Raw genomic sequence first — 16,721 nt, forward strand, 5'->3', positions numbered from 1 at the left:
TGGGGGGACCACTGGTCAAAGGCAAATGTTCCAGTTGGACCCCACAGTAAAATTAATGTGGGGAGAAAAAGACTGAGTCTTTTAAACAAGATGGAGATCATAAACCAAACCCCGGTGTTCCCGTGCCGAGGTGCTGGGGGGAAAATTTGAGAAATGACAATACATGAAAAGCTGCAATCAAATGAGCAATGGCATCAAAAGGAGAAAAAAAAATCTCACTCTGTAGTAATCTGAGAGACACTTGAAATTACATAAGACTTCCAAAAGTGCCACTCGTGTCCCAGAAAGGCGCTGGATTTGGTGGGGGAGCTGGGGCACGACTGCCTCGGGCACAAGCAGGAATATCCCAGCGGGTGCATGAATGGTGAGGATCCAGATTCAGCTGCTCTGAAAACAAGGTGCTCTCAGCCTAGAGCCAAAAGGATTTTTGACTCAAAACACCAGGTTTTGGTGGAAGCACTTCCCTGCCACCACCGAGGCTTGGAGCGGCTCTTGCTGCCCGTCGGAGGAGCGGGGAGGGCAGGAGCCCGTTGGCCTTCCCCGGGCCGGGCTGGGATGTGGGGAGAAAGAACCGGAGAGGAGATACCAGCCCAGAGCGGTGCATCGCCAGTCCTGGCTGGTCTGTGTGCTGGGACGGCCCCGTGCCCGCCAGCCAGGATGCAGACCGCTGCCCCACCACCCCTGGCCTGTGCCGGGCTGCAGGCAGCAGCCACCGAGCCCCCCCAGTACCGATGAATCAGTCTGCAGCAGCTCATCGCGGAGCCTTGGAGCCCTCCGTGAGGAGGAGGAAGAAATCGCCAAGATGAATCATCCCCACGTTCCCTGGGAGAGCTGTACTGCGCCGGGGCTGGGGGGCGGCGAGTTCGGGGGGTGGCTGCCAGCGAAGGCAGGAGCTGGATGGGGAAAGCTGGGCACAGGGGGGTGATGAATGGGGCATCCGTCCCCCCACGGGCACGGGCCTTGTGCCCTGCCAAGGCTGTGGGGAGCAGCCGGTGACCCCCTGGTACAGCCCCCCTTCTCCTCCCAGTGCCACGCTGGGGCCACGGGGGCATTTTGCAGGGGTGCCCCAGGACCTGCAGCGGGGTGGCCACCCTGCCTGGGGCTGCACGGGGGTTCACAGGGCAGAAATGGGGTCAGGCACATCAGAAATCCCCCAGGACCCTCCCCAGGGTGGCAGGAACCGGCTCCCAGTGCTGACCCATCACGGGGTTGTGGGGGCAACCGCAGCCCCAGCCCCGGGCAGCACGGTGCCCCGTGGCACTGGCACGGGCATCGTGATGGGGACATCACAGGGGACACCCTGGCTCTCCTGGGGGTGCCCACACAGACGTCCTGGCCGGGGTCTCACCATGCAGCTCCCACAGCAGCCCCCCAGCTCGTCCCCCTCCTCTCCCAGCCTTATCTGAATTAAAGCCCCTTTGTGCCCCTCGTGCCAAATTCCCCGCCGCCGTCTTGCCAAATCCTCCGCCACCATCGTGCCAAATCCTCCGTCGCCGTCCGGCTGCACAACCCACGATAACCACGGGCTCACCTGAGCGGGGGGGCGGGGGGCCAGGGCTGCCCGCCTGCCCTCGTCCCACTGCTCCATATTAATGAGCCCCCTCCTCCTCCGGTGTCCAGCTGTGCACTCGGGGCTGCTGCCATACCTGAGCGCAGCGAGACGAAGCCACCGCCGCTTGGTGCCGGCCGCCCTCGCCATGGCCGGCTGCTTCCCCGTTCTCCAGCTCTGGCTCTTGCTCCAAGCCGCCTGCCTCTGCCTGGCCCAGATTGTAAGTCCTGTGCTTGGTCCCCCTCCGCGCTGCGCTGGGCTGGGGGGCAGAGGGGGGACGGTCCCCGTTTCCCCCCTTGCAGACGCTCGCTCGCAGTGCTGAGCACCCCTGGGACTTGCTGCTTATTTTCCCAGCACCTTTCGCTTGTTTTTCCCGGGAATGCCCCATTGGGGGGGGTGGGTGGGAGCAGCCCCCAGCCGGGACCCACAGCCCCGACCCACCGGGGACCACTCCGTGCCAAAAGCTGGCTCCAGCCCCATGAGAGAGGAACAGGGCTGGGCTGCACGGCTTGAAGTTTGGGACTTGTTAGCTAAACAAGTTTAGTTTTATTTTCCCCTTGGGGCAGCAACGGGGGACTCTCCGCTGTTCCCCCCCCCCAGCAGCCGCCAGATCGCCCACCTCCCGTCACCTGGGAAAATGCTTATTTGCTTCGGCTTTGCTGGGACGCGCTGCGGAGCTGGGCTGCGGGGGGCTGAGGGGGGCTCTGACCCTCCCAGGGCTGCCCCAGGGCTCCGTGGGGGCTTGCCCAGGGGCAGCAGGGAGGGACACCAGTGGCGGGTGGGGGTCCCGGTGGGCTCTCCGGACTCACCCGGGGGCAGGAGAAAATGCATCGGAAAGAAGTGAGGGGAAGGTGTCCCTCTGCTCCTCGGGGCGAGTGCTGTGAGCGGGGCAGGCAGTGTTCCTCCTGGGATCCCACCCAAAAATATAAGAACTCTCCCTGCCTTGCAACTGCAAAAATCAAATTTTTAGAAAAGATTTTGGAAAAATCTTCCCATGAGCTGCCTGCCGGCACAGACAACCTTGCTGCGGAGAGCTGGGGGGGCAGCTGCCTTCCTACAACAGCCCCCCGGGATGCCCATGGGCTTGTGGTGGCAGGGTCTGGCCAGGGGAGAGGGCTCCGGTCGGAGCAAGGGGGACGGGGGAGCTCTTGGAACAAGGAACCATTTGGAAATCCTTCGGGCAGGACAAAGGTGCCATTCATGGGTGCTCCCGGGGACGGGTGCATGCTCCCACCCCGACTGCGGGGTTTGCTTCCAAGGTGAAGCGGGGGCTCTCCTAGTTCTGTGAACAAACCAGCAACACCTCTCATCCTTATATATTTCACTTTAAAATAAATAAGTCTGGAAAGACGGAGGAGTCGCAGGCATGCAGCCCCAGCCAGCCCGTCTGGTTTTCATTTCCAGGAACACCAGGGGTTCGGTCTCCGGGACCGGAGCCTCTTCCCCCAAACACCCCGTTAGGATAACAGAGATTTCTTTGCAAAGTTGCTCCTGCGGAGTCCTGTGCAAACCTCAAAGCTGGGGCCAGGCTGCTCGGGGAGCTCCCCTGCCGCCGGCTGAATGGTGCTTTTGTGCGATGCTGCGGAACGGTGCTGTGAGCGGCGGGCAGCGAGCCGGGCAGCGAGCCAGCCTGGTATAGGGAGGGGTGCGCCCACGGAGGGGCTCGGGGTCCCCATTTCATATCGGGGCTTCAGGCACTTAAATCCTGCTGATGCTCTTAGAAATCCCAGTGCTGGGCTTGCACCCCAAGCCGAGAGGGGCCTTTGCAAGCGCTGCCATCGCCCCGTTGAGACCCCGCTCTGCTGGGGCAGGAGCCCCGCAGGCACCAGGGCAGGAGGGCAGGAGGGGACAGCCATGGGGTAGAAAGCAGGGAGGGGAGGGGGACCTGGTCGTGCCAGTGTGGGGGGAGATTTCCTGGATTTCCCCACCCATGCCTTTGCTGGGGGGGCACAGGCCAGGCAGCGGAGGACCCGTGGGAAGGAGCAGAGCTCTGACGCCTTGGGGTGCTCACTCCATCCCAGCTCTCTGGAGACGGGTCCCTAGCACATGCTGGTGGCGAGCACTGCACCCTGGGCTCCCTCTGACCCCCAGCATCTCTCGGGGTCTGGCTGCTCCTTCCTGATGTGGGTCCCATCCCTTTTTCCCCTTAGCGAGGGCCACCAGGAGAGCCTGGCCCACGAGGGCCCCCCGGTCCCCCAGGAGTGCCGGGAGCAGATGGCATTGACGTGAGTACGGCGCGGCCGGGAACCTCTGCAGGCTGGAGGGAGGGAGGGAGGGGACCTGCAGCACAAAGAGGGACATTGTGTGGGGGCAGAGGCTCGGCGGAGGGCATGGGGTGCTGATGCTGTGCGGTTCCCACACTGCGCTGCTCCCGGGCTGGGGCAGACGGAGCATCCTCGGCTTTGCCGGTGGCCCTGGGCAGCAGTGATGGCATGGGGGAGCACAGCTCCTGCACCGCGGCTCCATCCACCTCCCCGGGACAGCAGCCCGTGGCCTGACCACCTTGGGAAATGGGGCTTGAAATGCTTTTTGGGGAGCACAGTGGCAGGAGGGTTTGGGTGCAGGGTGTTTGGGGCATCCCTCTCCGGGCAGCGGAGGATGCTCGGAGGGGTTGGGCACAGGGATCAGCCCAGAGATGCCCAGTGAGGAGGGGTAGCTGGGGGGGGCTGGCGGGGACCAGGACACCCAGGTCAGGTGTCCGCAGAGCGGTGACGTGGCCGAGGGCTGTGGCAGGCAGCTGTGGCTCTGGACCCTCCCCGGGGCTGCGGGGAGGGAGCTTGAACAGAGGGGAGATCTGTGAGCCAGCAGAAAGCACCCTTTCTCTGACACTTGCCCCAGGGTGTTATTTTAAGCGCTATTTATACCCAGAACGGCCGCAGCCCTCCCGCCCCATCCCTCTCTTCTCAATGCCGGCCCCATCCTGACCTGGCTGCCATGCTGGGGGATCCAGCATCTCGCTCCGGCTTGGGGAAGCAGATGGGAGACACGGGTCCCGAGCCCCCCGCGCTGCCGGGCCCGGCTCCGTGGGGTGACAGACCCCTTTTTACAACCTTCTTCCCTTTCTCCAGGGTGACAAAGGCTCTGTCGGAGCCCCCGGGTCCCCGGTGAGTATTCATGCCTCCCTGCCGCTTGCCGACGGTCTCACCCCTTCTGGAGGAGCTCCTTTCAATCTGCCCCCACTCCTCTTCTCTTTTAAAGGGTGCCAAGGGGGAGCCCGGAGCCCCCGGTCCAGATGGACCCCCAGGGAAGACGGGCATCGACGTGAGTACCAACCCCCTGTTCCCCCCCGTGGCATCCCTGGCCACTGTCCCCGGGTCCCAGCAGGGTCTCAGCAAACTCCTCTGACCCCCGGCACAGGGTTCTTTTTCTGTGGCACGTGAGAAAGTGCCAAAATCCCTTCGTGCGGGAGCTGAAAGCACCTTTTGAATCACAGCAGAAAACACAGGCAGAGGTTGGGCAGGGCTGCTGCCACCCCCTCCCACTGCCCTGGCTCCGAAAGTGCATCCCCACTCCACGCAGGGTGGGAGCTGTGCCAGGAAAGCCGGGGCACAGCACCGACATCCCTGACCGTGAAACGGCTTTTCCTTGTCCTTCACTGCAGCTGCTGTCCTGAGCCCTGGTTCAGTTCTCGTTTCCTCCAACATAAATCTGGAGCAATCCCGTGGCTCCCCTGGAGCCACCCCCTTGGCACCCACGTAGGTGGCATCGGTGACTTCTCCCACTGTCCCCTCCCCGGGAGAAGCACAGCCCAGGGCAGAGGGGGCAGAAAGGGGACAGAGCTGCCTCCTTGCCCTGCCTTGATGCCGTGACACTTGTCGGCCGGCTCCTGGCCCCACACTGCCCCAGCCGGGGTACAGGGGTGCGTGATGGGTGCCTGGGGAGGTTTGGGTTGGGTGCCTGCCCCCTGTCCTCCTGCAGCACTGCACGGGTAAGCGCCTGCAAGCATCGGACATTTACTCGCTCATCAGAAGGAAACCCAAACTACAGGGCCCTCTTTTGTCTCTCTAGATAGCACTTCATAAATCTTTTGGGGTTTAGTTATTCTTCAATAATAAATGAATAGAATAACTGTCATTATAAGCATGCATTATTCATCCAGGCTAATCTGCCTGCAAGAGAGTTCAGCTCCTTTGAATACAGACGCTGAGCAGAGCCGGGCTGAGCGAGGGGCTCTCCACCCGCACCATCCCCGCGTGCCCGGCAGCGTGCAGGAATTAGCCCGTGGGTCAAGCTCAAGCCATCAGCTGCAGAGATCCAGACCCCGGCATAGACACAGCCCGCAAATGCACTGGAGTGGGGGACGAGGGAGCCAGGGAGGGACTCGGAGCGGATATAACCGGGGTCACGGATGGGCCGAGCTCCCCGCGTGCCTCTGCTGGGGCTGGGGCAGCCGTGCTGGATGTGCCCTGCGGCATGAGGGTCCCTGCCGAGCCCCGGCACGGGGTCTTGGAGCTGGGCAGCTCACGGGGACTGTGGAGCATCGGTGCGAGGCTCTCTGTGCCATCGGGGCTTGGGTCCAGGGACAGCTTCATCTCCAGGTTTGCTGCGTGATGGGCACAGCAGTGACAAGCACAAATTCCCCACTAATAACCCTCGACCCCTCCTGATGGAAAAAGCCCCAGCAAAAACGTCTGGCTGGAGAGCAGAAGGGCTGGCAATAACCTCCCGCCATCTCTCCTCTTGCAGGGCCTGACGGGAGCGAAAGGGGAGCCAGGGCCCATCGGTGGGCCAGGACTTAAAGTAAGTGAGGAGCTGCTCCGGGGAAGCTGCTCCGGGCTCCCACCTTCCCCCCATGGAGCCGGTGGGGCCTGGCCAGGCTGGGACCAGTCCCGTCGCCATGGAGGGGATGCACGGATACAGGAATTGGGCGATGGAGTATTTGGCAATGAGCGGGCACTGAGCCTGGGTCCAGCGAGGGGTGAATTTTAGCAGTTCACACAGCAGTGGAGCAGGGCTTGGTGGGGCCAGACCCTCCCGTTTCAGCTCCTGACTCTCCCCTTCTGTCCCGGCAGGGCCAGCCCGGACTCCCAGGGCCACCGGGGCTCCCTGTGAGTATCTGCCTCTCCCACAGGCACTGGTGATGCACCCACTCCTGGCTCCGGCACCCGCTCCCTGATCACCCATGAGCGGGGTGGGAGCAGAGTGGGGATCCAGCCTCAGCCCCCCGCATCTGCATCCTTGATGGTGGTGTGGGCATTGCCCTGCTCAGGGCAGGGATGCTGGTGGTTTTGGGGGTGGAGGTTGGAGAATTTGGACCAATAGTGTCTTTCTTCTTGTTGCAGGGCCCTTCGCTGCCAGGACCACCCGTAAGTGCCGGGCTTGTGGGGCTATGGACGGCTGGGGACCCCGCTCGGGGATGCGCTGGAAGAGCTCAAATCTCAGCACCCCCAAAGGGGGGGGGGTCTCGGGGCTCAACCTCTCTCACTCGTTGAATGTCTCTCTTCTCCTTAAGGGGCTTCCAGGCCAGGTTGGGCTTCCTGGAGAGATTGGAGCACTGGGACCCAAGGTGAGGAGTCAGCAGGGGGCATGGGAAAACCTCCCCTCCTTACCCCAGCATCCGCTTCTCCGCACTTCAGGGCTCCTGGGGTGAACAGGGACGACCCTGTAATATGGGCGAGCGGGGTCCTGCGGCGGGGACGGAGGGGTGACAGACTCTGTGCCTGCAGCCAGGTCCCCCAGCAGTGTCCATCCCCTCCCAGCTCATGCCTGGGGATACCCGAGTTCCCACTGTCAGCCTGGATCTCTGGTGCTTCATCACCCCCTCTCCACCCTGGCAGTGCCTGCCACCTCCCCACCCCTAAATCTCCTTTCCTGGGGTTGTTCTTTCTTAGGGTGACCCTGGACCTGACGGCCCGCGGGGTCCCCCAGGCCCTCCAGGGAAACCCGTGAGTATCTCTCCAGTCATCAGCATCTTCTGCAGGAGGGACGAAGTCCCCCAGCCCCTCAGCCCAGGGTGTGGGGCTGGGACTCGGGCTCTGGCACACGCCTCCCACCCCGTGCCTTGCTCCCCTCCCTCCCGGGTGGAACATTCACCCCTCCTGTAAAATAGTGTTGATATTAAACCGCAGATGCTGATGGTCTCCTTCCCTCCAGGGCCCCCCAGGACACATCCAAGGACTGGAAGGCAGCGCTGATTTCTTGGTGAGAGCTGCCATTACCTTGTCCCTTCAGCAGGCCTTGGCAGGGTAACGGCAGCTGGAAGAGCGTCTGCTGCCCTGGCCTGAAATACAGCCACCAGTGTGATTCGGTAACTGGGGGCCGATAGAGTGGGGAGGAGCAGAGTCCCCAGCCAAAATGATGCTGCGAGTGGTGGGTCCCCTGCGTCACTGCACAGCCCGGCTTCGCCGCACAGCAAGGGAGCCCGTCCTTCCCAGCATGGCTCCTCCGCAGCCTCTGGGTCCTTTCCCAACTCAACCTGCGTTTCTTCTTCCCCACCAGTGCCCGACCAGCTGCCCACCAGGTCCCAAGGGCCCCCAGGGACTGCAGGGACTGAAGGTAAGGGAGCCCCGGAGCTGCCGGGGAGCGAAACAGGGACCTCCGCTTCCAGCGTGCTGTGCCTGAGCGGAGGAGCCTTCCCTGGTCTGGAGGCACAGGGAGCTTGGAAGCTGCTCTGCTCTCCTGGGAGCACAGGGGCATGCACACTCAGACACCCCCGGGGGCAAAGGCGCTGTGGGAGAGGTCCCCCATGGCTCCCCAGCTCCTGCCAGCCCCTTCCCGGGGGACGAGACCCCATGCCGAAGCCTCAGCCCCAGCTGTGCCGCTGCCCGGCTCCTCCGCTGCAAAGCCCAGAGGATTAAACCCAGCGGGCATCCCCACCGCATGCCCTGGGCGGCTGCGGGATGCCGAGCCCCACCGCATCGCCAGTGGGATGCTGAGCCCCACCACATCACCAGCGGGCACCCCGGGGTGGGACGTTGCAGGCAGGGTGGCTGCGGGTGACGTGGCCATCAGGACGCTGCCTCGACCCCACTGCTCTGCCCAGGGATGCTCACGGTCTTCCTCTTCGCCCTTAGGGACACAGGGGCCGCCCCGGCGCCCTCGGCGAGCCCGGCAGGCAGGGCAGGCAGGTGAGTGACTTCTCCGGCAGCTTCCCAGAAGGAGCCAGGCGTGCCTGGAGGTTGGACCGGGGTTGGACTGGAGGGCAAGGGGGTCTGGGGAGAGAAAGGGGGAAGGAAGGAAAGAGGTGGGAGAGGGAGGAGGGAGATCCAGGGCTGGGAGATGCAGGGTGGTCTTCCTACGGTGGCTCCCCGGGGGGGTACCTGTCCCCATCCCCTGCTGGATCCCAGGTGAGGGGGTCTCGGGTCGCCAGGGTGGTTTTTACCCCCACTCCATCCCAACACTCACCTTTCCATCCCTCCCCAGGGCCCCAAGGGTGACATTGGCGTCTCTGGAGAACAAGGCGTCCCAGGCCCTCCGGTAACATATTTATTTCTCTTTGCTGCTCTGACCTCCGGGTGCCCCAGAGGCTGGGGGTGGCCGGTTTGTGCTTGGCCCCAGACACCGGGGATGTGACACCAGTGTGTCCCTGCTCCCAGAGACCCACCGCTGGGACCGGAGCGAAGCCTTTTCTCATCCATCTCCCTCCTCCCAGCCATGGAGCTGCCGCCAGGAGGGTGGCAAAGCCGCATCCCGATGGAGACCTCCGTGGTCAGCGCTGGCTTGGGCACCTCGGTCGTTAGTGCACGTTAACGTGGATAACTCACCGGCCGGGGACAAATGGCTCATGTACCCTGAGCCCCCCCTTACCCCACCTGGACGGGGGGTGCGGCGTCCAGCTCACTGTGGGGATGTGGGGATTAAAGCTGTTTGAGCTTGCCGAGCACTTTGAAGATGAAAAGCAATTAATGGGCTGAGCCCTTCGGTCCGGGAAAGGGCAAAACTGCTTTGAAGCCAAGAGCTTTGGTGGGGGAAGCAGCAGCAGTTTGGGCCCATTGCTGTTATTGAACCGACAGCTGGAAAGGCGCCTGGTGGGGGGCTGCAGAATTAGGAGCGAGCGGCGGGACTGAAATACCTCGCATTTGGCAAAACCGCCTGATTTCCAGTACCGGCTTCTGCTCTAATTGCGGCTTCCCCCTGGGCTGCTCCTGGGGCCGTTTCCAGCTAAGCCGGCTGTTGTTTCCTTCCCCGCAGGGACCGCAGGGCCCGAGGGGTTACCCCGGGATGGCGGGACCCAAGGGTGAGACGGTAAGCGCTGGAGGGGCGCAGGGGCGGCTGTGCCTGGCTCTGGGGTCGGGGGCGCCGGCTCCCCAGGGCTGAGCCGTGGCGATGCTTCCCAGGCTGCAGGCTGCTTCCCAGGAGCATCGCTAACATGGCTGTTGGGCCGTCTCGGGGAGCTGGACGCTGCCCCTTGTTAGTGGGGTCGGACCTGGCTGGGGGCTGAGGTTGGGATGGGAGGAATTGACCCCCCCCCGTGATCTCTTTGCAGGGCCCTGCTGGTTACAAGGGGATGGTCGGGACCATCGGAGCGGCCGGGCGGCCGGTGAGTGCCCTCCCTCATCCCCGGGAGCTGCGGGGCAAGCGGGGGACCCCGGGCTTCGCTGCTCAGCCCCCGTCTTTCTCCCCTCCAGGGCAGGGAAGGCCCCAAGGGACCACCTGGGGACCCCGGTGAGAAAGGAGAGCTGGTAGGTAACCCACCCCGCTGGGGAGGGCAGCGCCGTGCCCTGGGCGATGCCAATGCCCCCTTTTACCCAGCTTGGCCCTGCTCCCCGGCACAGACAGGGGCTTTGCCTGGGGTGCCTCGATGGGCGTCTCCTCCGTCCCCCGGCTCCGTCCCCTGCACCAAGAGGGCGGCTGAAATAACGCTTGAAATAACGCTTGCTCTCTCCTGCTCTAGGGTGGCCGTGGCATCAGGGGCCCCCAAGGAGACATCGGCCCCAAGGGAGAGAATGTAAGTACAGCCAGCGGCACCCATGCCCACATCTAGGGCTGAACCTCTTGCAAGGAGAAGATCTCTCTGTCCCTCTCTGTCCTGTTTGGGGCCATCATCTGTCCTTGCACCCTGGCACAGCGGAGGGCTGGAGCTTTCATTTCCCTTCCCAGTCTTTTTTTGCCCCCCCCCCCCCCCCCAAGCCTTTCAGTCCCTCTCGGAGGTGTCAGACCGAGCGACTATTCCCCCTTTCACAGGGTCTCCCGGGCATCGATGGCAAAGATGGCACCCCGGGTATCCCAGGCGTGAAGGTGAGCTGCTGCGGGCAGGGGCTGCTGGGTGCTGCCTGCGCCAGCGATGGGGACAGACACACGCTGTTCCTTGTACCAGTGCTTGCTGGAAATAACAGGGACAGCAAGTGGCATAAGGTCCCGGCCCTTGACGTGGCATCTCCTGACCAGTGGAGTGTGGCCGTCCCCACGGGGTTGAGGGCAGCGTCCGCCTTCGGCCAGGCGTCCCTTGTCCCACCCACGGACACCTCATTTCTGCACCTTTCTCCGCCATGCGGTAACATCCTCCCTGTCCCTCGCAGGGCGGCGTGGGACAGGCCGGCCGCCCAGGAACGCCGGGACACCGGGGACAAGCTGTGAGTATGGGAGCATGGGAGCCCCATACCCGGGCAGGTACCCCGTTACCCGTGGGGTGGCACCCCCATCCCCGGGTGGTGCCAGGGTGCGGGGCCAGCACCCAGCAGGGATGCTGCCGCCGGGCCCGGGGCACCGGGCAGGGTCACCGCCTCCAGCGCTGTGCACAGGGTTTGATGCCGGCTTTGTTCCCACAGGGCTTGCCGGGCCAGCCGGGAAGCAAAGGGGGCCCAGGAGACAAGGTGGGTCTGGGGCAGCCGGGGCTGGAGTAACCCCCGCTGAGCACCCACCCTGCGGCCCCGCTCACCCTGCACGGTGCTGCGGCAGCCTGCACGCTCCGTCCCTGAGCCCACAGCCTTGTCCCCGTGCCGTCCCCTCCCCTGTCCTCGCTGTCCCTGAACCGCCTCTCTCCCATTCGCAGGGTGAAGCGGGTGCTCGGGGCCAGCCCGGTGTCACTGGTGCCCCAGGGCAGATCGTAAGTACCAAGACGTCACCATGTTCCTCCTGGGCACAGCCCGGGGGTTGCTTTCTCTCTCTCTCTCTTGCTTTTTTTCCCGTATTTGCTGTCAAACAGAAAGCAGAGTTGGGCACTTCCTCCCCCCCAGCAGCTTCCTCACGGGGAGGCAGCTGGGGCCACCTCTCCAGCCCCACATCCAGCACCTCCTTGGCCACCCGGTGCACTGGCAGCCCTTCGTGTGGCTGCAGGGGACAAGGACAGGGCCACACATCCCTTGAGCAAGGATGAAGGGTAGATGATGGCATGCGAATGCAAGAGAGGCGGCTGGTCTGGGGTTTTTTTTGTTTGTTTTCTTTTTTTTCCCCCCCTCTTAGGGTGAGCCTGGACCTCGGGGTGAGCAGGGACCCCAGGGTGTCCCCGGGATGAAGGTGAGTCGTGGGCACCGCAGGGTTTGTGCTGGTGCCAGCAGCTGCCCCTGACTCCGCTCTCTTCCCGGGTCTCCGCAGGGCGACCGGGGCGAGCGTGGCCTCGTGGGTCCCCCCGGCGAGCAGGGGAAAGCGGTGAGTTGCACCCGCAGCCGGGCTGGGAAGCGGGCTTCGCCTCGGCATGGCTCGGGGATGCTCAGCCCGGGGCGTTTGGCTGGGGAGGAGGGCAGGGGCAGCAGGGCACGGCCGGCACTGCTGCGTGGACCTCTCGCTTTGATCACGGCCGGGGTCGATCACGCGCCCCGTCCCGCTGTGCCTGGCTGCCGGGGTGAGGGATTAGCCGACGGGGCAAATGGTGCGGGGATTAGCGGTCCCGGGGCCACGCTGGGTTTGCAGGCCCAGCCGGGAGAGGAATTTCCTCCCAGCCCAGGGAGGCTGCCCGGCCCCTCTTGGAGACTTTCCTGGGGTGGAAAATAGCCAAAAAGTGACCTTTGTCCCTCTGGCTTCCCGAGGGCTGGGGCCCCGTCCCTGGTGGAGCTCCCTTCTCTTGGCACGGCCGGCGGGGAGGCTCCTCCATCGTTTTCTGCCCTGTCCCCCAACAGGGGCCAGATTCAGGGCAGGTTGGGATGCTGTGGGGCAGCCTGAACTGCTGGAGGGGACGGGGAGCTGCCCGTGCATCTCATTCCCTTGGAGAGGATGCTCTGATGGGGGAGAAGGGTCTTCCCATGGCCTCTTCTCACTAACTTCTCTCTTTTCCCCATGTTACCTTGATCTCCAGGGGCCCAAGGGCGAGCAGGGTCCACCGGGGATCCCAGGACCCCAAGGCTTGCCAGGAGTCAAAGGAGACAAGGTGACTGCTCCTGGCTGCAGGGGATGGGGTCCAGCTCAGGGAAGCTGTGCTGATCTGGGCTGACCCCCCCTCTCCTTTCTCCAGGGCTCCCCAGGGAAAACTGGCCCTGAAGGTGGTACTGTGAGTACATCACCCTCCTGCCCGGGCTGGGGCTTCGGTGGGGAATCGCTGACACCCATGTTTAACAGGGCTGGCACCCGCCTTTGGGGGGGCTGACACCCACTGACACCAGGCGCTTTCTCCGTCAATACCCCCAGCATCCCGGCTGAGCGCAGCGGGTGGAAAGGGGGGTTAAAGTGGCTGCGGAGGAGACGGGTGCTGGCAGTGGAGGTTCACATTTCTGATTGCCTTTCCTCTAGGGAGACCCGGGCGTCCACGGCCTCGCGGGGCTGAAGGGAGAGAAGGTGGGTCCCCACGGATGGGTCCTGGGGTGGGGTGTGGGGGGACAGGGCTGGACACGGGTCCCTGCCCACGCGCTGTGGCCGTGCTGGGTTCTCCTGCCAGGCATGGCCCCGGGCACCGCAGCATTGCACCCCAGCGCAGCCACGGTGCACGCCGGGAGGGGTACGTGTGCCTCCCCCCAGCTGCATCTCTAAATTCGTGCTGTCTCCCCATTGCATTTCTTGTGTCCTCTGTCCCCAGGGTGAATCGGGTGAGCCGGGGCCAAAGGGACAGGTGAGTGACAGGGGGTTTGGGAGCAAGGGGCTACCCGCACCTTCGCGCTGGGTGGCTTTGCGGGACCCCCACCCGGAGGTGATCCTCCTGGCAACGGCAGCGGCACTCCACGGAGCTGCTGCGTGCTGCACGCTGGTCACCTGAGAAAGTATTTTCACTGGAGACGGGCGTCAGTGACCACATTCAGCCCTGGATTCAGGTTCAGCCCTGGATTCAGGTTCAGACCCCGCTTGGGGTTCAGAACCCAGCTGCAGCAGTTGGTACTGGAAGTCCTCGGGGTCTGGGAGCGCAGCCCCTGTGCCCAGGATGGGGCTGAGCTCCCTGATCCTGATGCCACTCTCCATCCCCACCGCAGCAAGGCATCCAGGGTGAGCTTGGCTTCCCTGGCCCCTCGGGGGACGCAGGCGCACCCGGCGTGCGAGGCTACCCGGGACCCCCCGGCCCACGAGGACTCGTCGGGGAGCGCGGTGTGCCGGGGATGCCCGGCCAGCGGGGTGTAGCGGTGAGTACCCCCGGCGCCCCGCATCCCCTCCTCACCTCCTGCACCGCGTAGCTGGTGACCTGGGGGCTGCCGCCGTCAGCTTGTTCAGCTCGGCAGGTGAATTGCCTCCAACCTTTTCTTACCAATTCCTCTGGGAAATGGCTGCTGTTCGGCTCAGGAGCTGCCGGTGCTCCCCCACGAGCTCTCCAGGGGGGCTGAGGTGGGATCCCACCTTTCTAGAAAATAAGAGTTCTTTATTTCTCACTGTATATAGCACCAGCAGCAGGTTTAGCTCCAATATGTATCTTTGCAGCCTGCCCGGGGGACAGAATTTTTCTGTATAAGCCTCATTTTAGACTTGCAAAATGGGGCTGTAGAAAGTTAATGCCACGAGGAGGTTGCAGCACGGCAGGGCATGGCGTGAGCCGAGGCTGGAGCACTTGTACTGGGACCGAACAGAAAACAAAGAAGGGTTGGGAAGGCAGCATCGGGTGCAGGGAGGTGCTCTGGACGGCGGGGTTGGCATGGGACCGGCTCTGCGGGTGCAGATGGGAGCGGCCGGAGTCCTCTCCCTTTACGGCGTGTCCCTCTTCTCGCCGCTGGCAGGGCCGGGACGCTGGGGACCAGCACATCGTCGACGTGGTCCTGAAGATGCTGCAAGGTGAGGGGGCTAGCGGGGCACCGCCGGCGGGGTGGCTGCCACCACGTCGCGTCCCACGCCGGCCTCTCTCTGCCCTACAGAGCAGCTGGCGGAGGTGGCAGTCAGCGCCAAGAGAGCAGCCCTGGGTGGAGTCGGTGCCATGGGACCCCCCGGACCCCCTGGTCCCCCAGGGCCACCCGGTGAGCAGGGCCCGCATGGACCCATGGGACCTCGAGGCGTCCCCGGCATCCTGGGTGCTGCTGGGCAGATCGGCAACATAGGACCTAAAGGTAGGTGATGGGTGGCCATATCCACACCGTGCCGGGCAAAAATCCTCCTCGGGGCTGACCCTGCCTCCTCCTGCCACGCTCGTCCCCCAGCTCAGTCCCTGAGCAGGGGCAACCCCGTCCCCTCCCCTGCAGGGTCCGTGTTTCCCGCTGTGACTCCAGCGAGTCCTTCCCTCCCTGTTTCTTTCCCTGCAGGAAAACGAGGCGAGAAGGGTGAGCGGGGAGAAGCTGGCCGCGGCCACCCGGGCATGCCGGGTCCCCCGGGGATCCCAGGTAAGCCCCTCTCCCCCCGGCACAGACAGGGCAGGCAGCGGTGGGTCCCCGCAGACCCCGTGCCCCTTGCTGGTGCAATGACGCGCCCAGCAGTGGCTCGGGACCTTCTGGCCCATCCCTTGAAACCTGCGTGGGTTCATCCCGCAAATCTCCAACTTGTAGCACCCTTTGCTGCATCCTCATTGCCTGCAGCTCTGCCAGCCGCTTTCCTGGCCCCTCAATCTTGCTCGCTTGCCACACCGCTCTGCTAAGGCATCCCCATCCTCACCAGCAGCGTTTCCCATACCCCGGCCCCTGCTCTGCTCCGGCAAAGGCTGGGCTCAGCACCCATGCACCCGCCGACGGCCACGCTCCTGTTGCAGGTCTCCCGGGCATCCCCGGCCACGCGCTTGACGGCAAGGCTGGGGAGCGGGGCCTGCCAGGCTCCCCGGGAGAGGCTGGCCGGCCGGGCTTGCCTGGTCCCGCTGGCCTGCCGGGGTTTTGCGAGCCGGCTGCCTGCCTGGGAGCCTCGGCGTACGCTGCTGCGCGCCTGACGGAGCCGGGGGCTGTCAAGGGACCCGTCTACTGAGGAGGCACCAGCACTGCGGCAGACCCGGCCGGCAAACCCTTGCCGGGGCTGGTAGCAAAGAGACCAGAAAACTGCAAATCCATAGGGAGCGACCTCTGCCCGTCCCGGCTGCGGGAGGGCGCTGGGCTCAGGGCAGCCACCGGAGGGGAACCGCAGCCTCGGGAATTCAATTTGGTGTAGGTATCACCCCCTTCCCACTGCCCAGGGGACGGGGGAGAATAAAGAGAGGTCACCCCGAGTCCTGTCCTCATTACTGGGGTGCATTACCTGCCTCCTCTGCCCATCCTCTGCTCCCTGTGCCCCTTCCCAAAGAAATAAATTGTCTTTTATACAAACCCTCTTACTCTGTTATGTCCTGCTTGGTGCTGAATTGGCTCATTGCTGATTTCCTTTTTTGTCCTTTTTTTTTTTTTTTAAAAAAAAAACAAACCAAAATTGTGGTTTGATTATTTAAGAGACTTGCCAGATCCAGCCTTGTTCACTGCTGGGCACTCACAGAGCTGTAAATCTTTGTAAAATAGGATTATTTTATAACTATGGGTAGAAAAACACCAACTTTTTAAAAAACGGACAATAAAAATGAGATGGATTGTTAATGAATTGAAATGACGTGTTGATTTCTTTGAATCAAACCAAGACTATACTGGTGGGGGGGTTATTATTTGAGAGCTGAAGTTCATTTTTCTGTTGTTTCAGGCTCCTTATCGGGTGTCTCAATTGCTCATTCCCATCCCTGGGGACAATTTCAGCCTCTCAATAAGTTTCTTGAGCAAGAGCGCCTTCTTTTTTCCCTCTTGCACCATTGCAAACATGCAGAGGAATTTGCCACCCCTGAGCCCCCCCGTGTCGGAGGCTGAGCAAATTTGCCACAAATGCATCAGGCACCTTCAAATAAGGCCGCGTCCACCCAAGTCCCCTTGCAATCAAGTGGGCCAGAAACCTATTAGCAGCATTGCAAAGGGTATTGATCTTGTAATAGTTAAAAAGGAGGCCTGTGGCTCTAAAG

The 16,721-nt window shown here is 63.2% G+C and overlaps 1 protein-coding gene across 1 annotated transcript; it reads left to right on the forward strand.

Annotated features, from left to right (window-relative positions):
- The first annotated feature begins 960 nt into the window (after positions 1 to 960).
- On the forward strand, positions 961 to 16,012 carry COL9A2 (collagen type IX alpha 2 chain). Its single transcript, XM_072885047.1, has 32 exons — positions 961 to 1,769; positions 3,700 to 3,774; positions 4,618 to 4,653; positions 4,748 to 4,810; positions 6,236 to 6,289; positions 6,562 to 6,597; positions 6,832 to 6,855; positions 7,002 to 7,055; positions 7,381 to 7,434; positions 7,643 to 7,690; positions 7,988 to 8,044; positions 8,563 to 8,616; positions 8,912 to 8,965; positions 9,680 to 9,733; positions 9,975 to 10,028; positions 10,117 to 10,170; positions 10,383 to 10,436; positions 10,673 to 10,726; positions 11,008 to 11,061; positions 11,257 to 11,301; positions 11,481 to 11,534; positions 11,891 to 11,944; positions 12,023 to 12,076; positions 12,720 to 12,791; positions 12,876 to 12,911; positions 13,151 to 13,195; positions 13,434 to 13,466; positions 13,822 to 13,968; positions 14,554 to 14,608; positions 14,689 to 14,877; positions 15,070 to 15,147; positions 15,510 to 16,012. The coding sequence occupies exons 1-32, from the start codon at positions 1,593 to 1,595 to the stop codon at positions 15,713 to 15,715; spliced, it is 2,178 nt and encodes a 725-aa protein (XP_072741148.1). The 5' UTR covers positions 961 to 1,592; the 3' UTR covers positions 15,716 to 16,012.
- Positions 16,013 to 16,721: the final 709 nt, after the last annotated feature.

The sequence above is a fragment of the Ciconia boyciana genome, chromosome 21 (assembly GCF_034638445.1).
Source record: "Ciconia boyciana chromosome 21, ASM3463844v1, whole genome shotgun sequence".
Lineage (NCBI taxonomy): Eukaryota > Metazoa > Chordata > Aves > Ciconiiformes > Ciconiidae > Ciconia > Ciconia boyciana.